Source organism: Diadema setosum, chromosome 10 (genome assembly GCF_964275005.1).
Source record: "Diadema setosum chromosome 10, eeDiaSeto1, whole genome shotgun sequence".
In the NCBI taxonomy this organism is placed as follows: Eukaryota; Metazoa; Echinodermata; class Echinoidea; order Diadematoida; family Diadematidae; genus Diadema; species Diadema setosum.
In genome coordinates this window covers 36,650,374-36,659,409 of record NC_092694.1, presented here as the reverse complement: position 1 = coordinate 36,659,409, position 9,036 = coordinate 36,650,374, and the positions used below count along the sequence as shown (strand labels likewise).

The window sequence follows — 9,036 nt, the reverse complement described above, 5'->3', positions numbered from 1 at the left end:
TTGCTTGTTTTATGCATTCGGCCTAATGCTTTTATCCCATGCGGCCTTTATCCCCTCACTATCTGTTTCTCATTCTGCTTATTTTCGCCGTCCTACAAAACCTTTCAACCAGACTCATCTATTATTGTCGAAAAGTTGGGTGGAATCATCTTCTGAATTTTCTTCTTAATCCAACAACAGTAGCACCGTATTTTGTGGTGATGTTGTTTGATAAAGAATAAACAATCAACATCGGTGAAAAGCATGCCATGCAAGTGGCTATTACCTAAAGAGAAATTAGGATATATATGTTAGTACATGTACTATTTTTGGGGAGGGGGTTTTTTTGGGGGGTTTTCTTTTTTTCTTGAAACTGAAATCGTTTCATTCAAAGATACATTTTTGGTAATATACAGGAAATGTGATAGGATCGCCTTAGAACGAATATTCAGTGTATTCACTCTTTAAAGACCATGAAGCATGCATGGCATGGATTAAATCTAAATCAAGTTCCCTCGTTATTCAAGAACCGACTGTGTAGACAACCACTTCGTACCCAAAACGATTGCAAGTTATAAAAAAAACAACAAAAAACTGGCTTTCAAGGCTTTATTTCTATACATAATATGCAAAACATCATGTTTGAGTCGGAAATAGACTCATGTAAAACACAGGAATGTAGAATATGTTAATTAGCGTCAAAGTCAAAAACACACTAGTCTGTATCTTACAAAACATAATGAAATTATACCTTATCCCCCTCCATATATTAGCACGTAAATCATGTTACTTAAATCATAGCATAACATCTTCGTAATCAGATGCGATCTTGGATATGTATATTAGGCCAAAGGAAAACTATTGCAAAGAAAATATTGCTTGTTTGTATATTTGATTTTATTCATCACGGGATAAGATGCCTTCGATCAGACAGACGTTGCCTTTTTCAGAGTAGACATGACTATAATGTGACAATCATCAAGAACAAAAAGCACAACACAACACAACAATGAGCAAATCACTCAATTCCAATATAAAACACAAAGTGTACAGTAAGAAAACATATTTCCACATAAATGACGAAAACTAGATAAAAAAAGAGCAAACAAAGACAGAGAGAAAGCGTGAGAGATGAAAATGATATTATTTGCCTTACACAACATGCTACAAGAGAAGGTGAAAACCACTCAATGACGAGTAACTTATGCAAGCTATTGCAGTATACATGTACATGACATTGTATAAATAGCGTTGCACCGTACAATACATTATTTAGAGGCAAATTACCTCAAGTCCATGTTAACCCAATTTCCAGTGTAATGTTCTTTCAAAAACTTTTGAATCGCTAATTACTCTAACGTTCTCGGGATGGTTATAGAATATCCCAGCACTTGAGTAAATGCACCCAAAGTTCATAAGATTTCACTTAGGTTTGTGGAGTATTATCAAATTGCGTGAATTCCGTAAAAGTACAGTAATATCTCTTTCGATCTCTCTCTCTTTCTCTCTCTGTTCTTTTCCTTTTTGTGTGAGGAAGATACATTAAGGTAGTAAAGGGATTTAATTTCTTGAAAATAAAACTACCAGTTGTTGTTTTTTTTTTCTTGAAATCCTTAATCAAATACAACTGTATTAGTTTCAAGCCAGTAAATTTGTAAGAGATTTATTACAAAAACGATTGTCTACTAGTAAGAAATTGCAGGAGTCTTTTTTCGAAAATATTTATTTGGCAGTTTGACTTATTAGACTTTTAACCACACGTGCACATCCACATTGCCACTGACATCATGCATCCATGTACGGTTGACCCTTAACCCCTTTGACCCCTAACCCCGTGACCCGGAAAAGAGAGCCCGCCTTGTCCTGTGTCTTCAGCTGCTGCTCCGTCAAAGACACTTTAGCCGTGGTCACGTAGAGTTCGTCGAGCCCGGCCCCGCCCCAGCAGCAGCTCGTGATGATGGTGACTGGCAGTTTGACGGTACGGAGTAATTCACCTTGGAGAACAAGTAAAAACTTTGATCGTGCATCACAAAACTCACAAGAAGTTGCCAGATAAGATCAATTGTCATTCTTTTTTCTTTTCTTCAAGTAAAGAGCAAGCCTTCAAGCGGTAATTCACAGCTTGAAATGATGCGTATATCCAAATTAGAAATTCCTCACTATCAAAATGTATGACGGACAGAATCAAACATGACGGACCCCACTTTAAAAAAAAAATGAAGTTAGGGGTCTATCATTCAAGTGCACTGTTCATGTAATCTCCACTATACATAGAACAAAAAGAGAGATTTGTCTTGCATGGCAAAGACGTAAACGGAGCAATCGGATTTACAGCAAGGCTGAACCTCAAACTTGTTCTAAAATCTCTAGGTATGCGATTTATCACTGGGTTTACAGACTGTTTCAAGAGTTTGTAGGGTTTTCGTGCTCAATTTGGTTCATAGAGAGAGGAAACAATTCTATTAAACCTCACCTCCACAATCTTGCAAACTTCATACGCCACTTTATACGTCATCGAAACAAAAGAGTTGTACAGCTAGATATCCCCAGAGAGCTTATATAAGGAGTAGATACGTGTACTAGAGTGTTTAATATTCATACGGTAGTGAGAAAAACTTAGGATATCACCTGTTAGGCCTACGTATTCGAAGTGCATGCTTATGTTAAAAAAGCTCCGTGAATATTTAGAAATCTTTCTCTCACTGCAATACATTGAAGCCTTTCAGGTGCTGTCCATGACTTTGCTCACGACAACTCTGTGTCTCACCAAGCTCGATTTTCTCAGATGACTCTTATCTGCTCATGCGCAGAATGTAACTCCGACCTGGCTTATTCTACTTGCTTTCACTGTATGACGACATAATAGGATCATAAAAATATTACTGTCTATCCGAATGACTAACCTGTCCTTGGGTTATACCGGTTCACGCTTCCGGCACCGAAAACTGCCACCCAGAGCATGTCGTCACTGTCGATACACATATAACCGTCCGGGAATCCAGTCGACTCGGGAATGGTGATGACTCGTCGACGGTTACCTGACCACCGCGATTTGTTCAGGAGAATAACATCAATAAGGAAAAGAATAAGACGACTATACCAAACTGATCATGACCAGCCGCATTTTCATATCACCTTTGCTGACTTGAAGTACTATTATTTCAGAATTCGCAGTTGTTGTTTGGGTTTTTTTTTTGTATGTGTTTCTTCATGTGTGCAAATGGATTTAGTCGGGAGTCAAACAGGGCGGTAGGCCTGGAACGATAATCATTGTACACTTTGTAGTAACCGAAGACGCATTGAAAATTTTAGCTAATTCTGTAATGATGATGATGAAAATGATGACATAAAGTGGAAGTAACAATAGCAACGGATATAATGATAATAATAACGTCAAACAATAACGCCAAACTAATGAAACAAGAAAAATGTACGAGAGAGCGTGTTCTTTTCATCTTGGCCGTGACAGTAAAACCATTAATACTTGTCGAGAGGGTGACAGTTTTACAGCATTCTCACCACTATAAACCATTATCAAAGCATTACCATTTCAGCATCAACATCATCATTGTCACTGTCGTAATCGTCGTCATACCTTCATTCTCCTCTGTACTAGTATCACCATTGTCACCAGTATCATTATGATCAGCATTAATCAGCAATATCATCGTCATCAGCATTATCATCATCAGCAACATCGTCGCCATCATCATCATCATTATCATCATCATTATCATCACCAACATCGCCATCGCCAAGAGAGAGGAAACTCACTTATGTCCCCCGTCTTTATATCGTAATCGAACGCGTCCACGCCGAAAGAGAATGAATCGATGTAGTACATTGTCGCATGGTCAGATGTCCACGCCAGACCGTTCGAGATGGTCACCTGGCGGACAAGATGTAAATGCAACGAAACGTATCTAAAAGGATTCGTGGCGTAATAACAATTTGCCTGTCGCAATCTGGTAGATCGGTTGCCGTAAAACTATTGAAAAGCATTCAGGTTAGGTTGATAAAAACAAAAACTCAAACCTCAACAAACAACAAAATTCTTTCAATTTATATCATCGACGTCAAAAGAGTTCAGCATGAGAAAATGTTCAACCAACGCCATGGACTTGATGGAAGGCTGCTGCATTGCTGTCTATGTAACAACAGTCCTGCAATGTGTTATTTCTATTGCAACTGATTGACAAATCGCCCTTCATCGACGTAGACTAGCACCGATTACTTTTTTTTTTCCAGTACGAGCCTTGGGGAAATATAAATGTGGGCCTACATAATCTGGTATTTGGGTTATTGAAGGGCATTTTTTTTTTTTGTCAATCAGTCACAATAAAAACAACTCGACGCAAGAATTCATTATTTTGAATAATATACGCAGCATCCGCTGCTAGAAAGAACCAGCAATATGCGGCTATCGGGTGAAAGCTTGGTAATCTAGCAGATACACGACGTCTGTTGAGAAATCAAGAGATCGTTGGTTCGAGTCCAACCCGAGTATGTGTGTCTACGAATATTTTTTTTCCTTTAAATCATGTCTAATGTTAAAACACTTAATAATCGGTGCTTATTTATGTCGACGAATATATTGAAAGGATAATTTCCCACTCAGTTGCAAGAGCAGACTTGCATTTAACACGATACTCCATGCATAGGCCTACATATGACGTGCAAAATTTATTCATAAAAAATACAAATTGACACTGGTATTCTCAATCCCACTCCTATATAGAAAAGAAAAGGTAGAAAAAAAGGTAAAAGGTAATAACTTACGTTTTGCACATGTGTAGATAGTTTATTTTCACCGTCTAGACGGTAAAGGCAGCCCCGTTTGCTCTTGGCAGGTAACTCGGCTCCAGAAGGCGTTACTTCATACCCCATTGTACCTGAAACGGTAAAAATATGATAATTGCAAAATCTCGCCCATTTCCACTACACCAGTTACATCATATCGGAGGAAGATCAGCCTATTGTGCAAAAAACAAACAGAAAAAAATCAATTAGTTTTCTTCTCAACATGATTGCCCTCAAATCAGCACTGATTTCTCTAGCACCGTGACATCCTTAATTTCCTGTTGCACATTCTCTCTCTCTCTCTCTTGAAACTTTCGTCTTGTTTAATATTTGTAAGGCATGGGCTAGGAAAATCGTGACAGTTCTCACTGGCAAATACTTAATCCCACCATGTTTTGTGGAATGAATATTCACGGAAAAAGTTCATTAACCCTTTCTGTACCAGGGACTTTGTACAGTGTGTACAATGCTATGAGGTTTTCTGTTCTAATCGGCACTCAAAGTACACAAAGGGATAATCAGCCGAGAAGATAAAGTTTTCTCTCCTTGATTGTGTGAGAGAAAATTAATATTTTCGAGGACTGCATAATTGCCTATTATGGTTAAAAATTACCCTTTTGTTAAGGCGGCTCGCAATGGACTCGCATACGGCGGACGATTGAGCGCTGTGTATGTGTGTGCTGAAATTATAGCGAGGTGCCTTTGCAAAAGGCTCGTTAATAATGGGCTTGTATTCTTGTACTCGGTCGCTTATTACGCCTGAAGTAGGTCTCTCATTGGCTTGGAGAGTAGTTGACGACCTGGTGACAACTCGGGTCTTGCTATAGAGAAGACGTCTCCACAACGTCTGTTGGAAACTAGCCTGGTCCCCGAGGAGTCGACAATTTCGGAGACTTTTTCCAATCTCAAACTGGGGGCGGAGCCTTATTTTGTCAGCGATGTTTCCGAGTCTCTAAGGCATCTCCGCTATGCCTATGCGCGATGTCTTATGGATACTATGTTCGACTTTATTTCGGAGAGTTCTTCCAGTCTCCAGGTGGTCTCGGAAATATCCTTTGTTGTAGCCAAGTCGCGGGGACCAATTTTGTCCTCGACGTTTTTGAGACGTCTCCACGACCTTGCGGAGACCCATAGCGACCTACCGACGATGTAAAGACGTCGTGGTGACTTCCCCGAGAAGTCCTTGCGATTCCCAGGCCATTTAAGTTGTCACCTTGCTTTGAGACTTTTCGGAAGTTGACTCCAAAAAGCAAAAAAAAAAAAAAAAGACTTACGCTTTGAACAAGAAGAACACACCAGGACAACGTCCGAGACGTCTCAAAAAAAAAAAAAAAAAAAGAGAGAGAGAGAGAGAGAGAGAGAGAGAGAGAAAAAAGAAATCATTCGCCCGGAAGTCGCCGGGAGGTCATCGCGACGTCGTTGAGTCGTGTCGGAGACGTATTCTCAGACGTGGAGATCTCTGCGACGTCTCTACATTGTCACCGGTAGGTTGTAATGGGACTCTGTAAGATCACGGAGACGTCTCAGAGACGTTGCAGACAAAATCGGTCCCCGCAACTTAGCTTCAACTTACGATATATCTCCGAGACCAGCTGGAGACTGGAAAAACTCTCCGAGACCAGCTGGAGACTGGAAAAACTCTCCGAAATAGTGTCAAACATGTTTGATCGTGACTCCGACGACATCAGGATAGTCTCCAGAAGACGTCAAGTATAGGCATAGCGGAGACGCCTCCACAACCAGCGAGACTAGAGTTGTTATCACACGTAGTCTCAATTCAATGGGGTACCCACTTAAAGTATGCCTGATGCCTGAAAGAATTTGTTTGTAGTATGGTCTTCTTTATCCAGGGTAACCTCTTCAATGTTGCCACTGCGCTACCACAGGGCCCTGCCATTATTGTTACCCTCGCTTTACCAGGTACCCATTTATACACTTGGGTCGAAAGGGTCGTGGTGGGAAAAACATCTTGTCTAAGGACGTAAGCTTATGGGCTGGAATCGAACTTCGGTCCTCGGATTGGGAGGCGGGAGTCTTAGCGATTATGCCACAGTACCCCTACAATAGGTCTACAAACAAAATACAGGGTCATCACCAGAAAAAAAAATGTAAGTATATTTACATGTATATGACATCCCGTGTATATCGATTATTGATGTAAATAGCATCCAAGTCGTCTGTCTGCTCATACCCACCCTCAAAATTTACAAGGGGCTAGTAGATACGAGGATAACCATGTATACCTGTCCAATATCTTCCGACGGGATCACACTTGGAGTCGTTGAATCTTGTGAATGGTGGAAGGTCCAAAGAGGCGACCGTTTCGAAGTTTCCACTCTCCCAATCCACGAACCCAACTCGGCTGGCACCAGATGCAAGGGTTCGCCCGCTCGCTGTGGGGACGGCAGCCCCTACCGTCTCACCTGTTGTCATGGTAACAGTAAACGGTAATTCAATCCAAATGTTCATACTTGAATTCAATTAACGCATAAACAATATTGATAAATATCAGCAGAAAAATATTATAATTCTACTGCGAGGAAAATTTGGCAATCCGCTTAATTGATCACATGTTACTTGTACATATTATGTATATCCATATTTGATGGAAATTAATTGAACTTGAAACCTGAACAGTTATAGGGCATATCTTATTTTCATTCTTTTTACTCAAATCCATGTTGTGCCATATCCCTGGATGATAAGGCTGCATGCAACAGTTTGTGATGTCTCAGCAGTAGAGCGTTTTGAAAAATTAAAAAAAAAAATAAAAAAATTGACATATCGGCCTAGAGTGCATTTCAATTTCCTACCGTAGTGAAAACGCAGTCGATTTGCCCCATATTATTATGGTACAGGACGCAGATTTAGGGACGGAGGGGGAGGGGTAACTGTTGCCAAACGGTACTAACGAGTTCCGGGAATTTTGTACTTCTCAATAAAGGTAAGAAACTTTCGTGGAATCCTGTACAAGAAATAATCTACACCCTCCATGCTACACTGGAAACAAAAGGCAAAAAGACACAATAAGAAGAGTGAAAACAACTACCAAGATAGATAAACGGATATAGATAGATATTGATATATAGATAGGCCTACATAATAATAGAGCAAAAATACAATACCATTACGGGTAGAAAGATATGGATGTACAGATACTTAGAGGTAGAGAGAGAGAGAGAGAGAGAGGGATATTGAAGAAGACAAAAATTGAAAGCCCATAAGCTCCGGCGACTTTAAACGTGTCCTGCAATTATAATAATTATGAAGAGTTAAGTTTCAAAACAGATATTTCCATTTTTGTCAGTTGGAGATATTTGAGATTTAAGTTGGTGAAATTTAAATGAAATAAGTACAGTTTATGTAATCATTATAATCAAATCTGTAAGAATAGTCCTTCCTATCAAATGTACCGAATTCATAATCATTGAAAGTATGTGATGTACATGTATTCTAAAGAGTTTAGTTGCAAACAGGTATTTTGCATATCAATCAGTTTGAGATATTTGAGATTTAAGTTGATAAAAATATAAGAAATGAGTAAAGAATAAGTGATAATCATAATTACATCTTTTGAAATATTACTTCTTCTGTATATATACCGAATACATAATCATTGAAAGTATTCAATTTTCTCTATCTAATAGAATTGATAATGAATTGATAACGTAAATGGCGTTAATCTGTTTTTCCATTCAAATTCTAGATAAACAATCCCACGGATTTTGTATGAGGGTTTTAATTCTCACCAATGTTAACACTTTTGCTCTGTCCAGAGGACGGGTCGTATCGGTAGATTGTGTTGCCAAGGATATCTACATAAAGAAGCGTGTTTGTGACGTCATCCCAGTGAGGTCCCTCCAGCAGGAACCCGACGTTCTCCTGAACCACCTCGACGGACATGGTGGATGACTCGGATTACGATCACGGGTACGGTTCGGACGATGATGTCCCTCGATTCCGTCTGACCCAGACAGATACAGAAATTTAATGGTTGTGCTGTTTAATTCGTCTTATTAAGAAACTCCTTTTCATTTTCAGTACTTAAATCACACTGACTCACACCCCAAAACACTAATCTAGGCCTATAAATGCATAATTTAGGCCACGTACAGATGTATGAATGTCTTAATATTTTGAACTGTTAGCACCGTTCATTGTTTCGTGGTGTATATTTCACGCAGGACCCCTGCACTTCCTAACTACCTGCATGTCTCCGTGAGATCGATATATATTTCCCCACACATTTGTTACATG

At 39.5% G+C, this 9,036-nt stretch overlaps 1 protein-coding gene across 1 annotated transcript; it reads right to left on the bottom strand.

Moving 5' to 3' along the window:
* Positions 1-1,764: 1,764 nt before the first annotated feature.
* LOC140234246 (regucalcin-like) lies at positions 1,765-8,793 on the bottom strand. The gene is made up of 6 exons (XM_072314309.1): positions 8,529-8,793; positions 7,023-7,202; positions 4,759-4,871; positions 3,754-3,868; positions 2,883-3,017; positions 1,765-1,973 (listed from the first exon to the last, which is right to left on the bottom strand). The coding sequence occupies exons 1-6, from the start codon at positions 8,680-8,682 to the stop codon at positions 1,765-1,767; spliced, it is 906 nt and encodes a 301-aa protein (XP_072170410.1). The 5' UTR covers positions 8,683-8,793.
* Between the last annotated feature and the right edge of the window lie 243 nt (positions 8,794-9,036).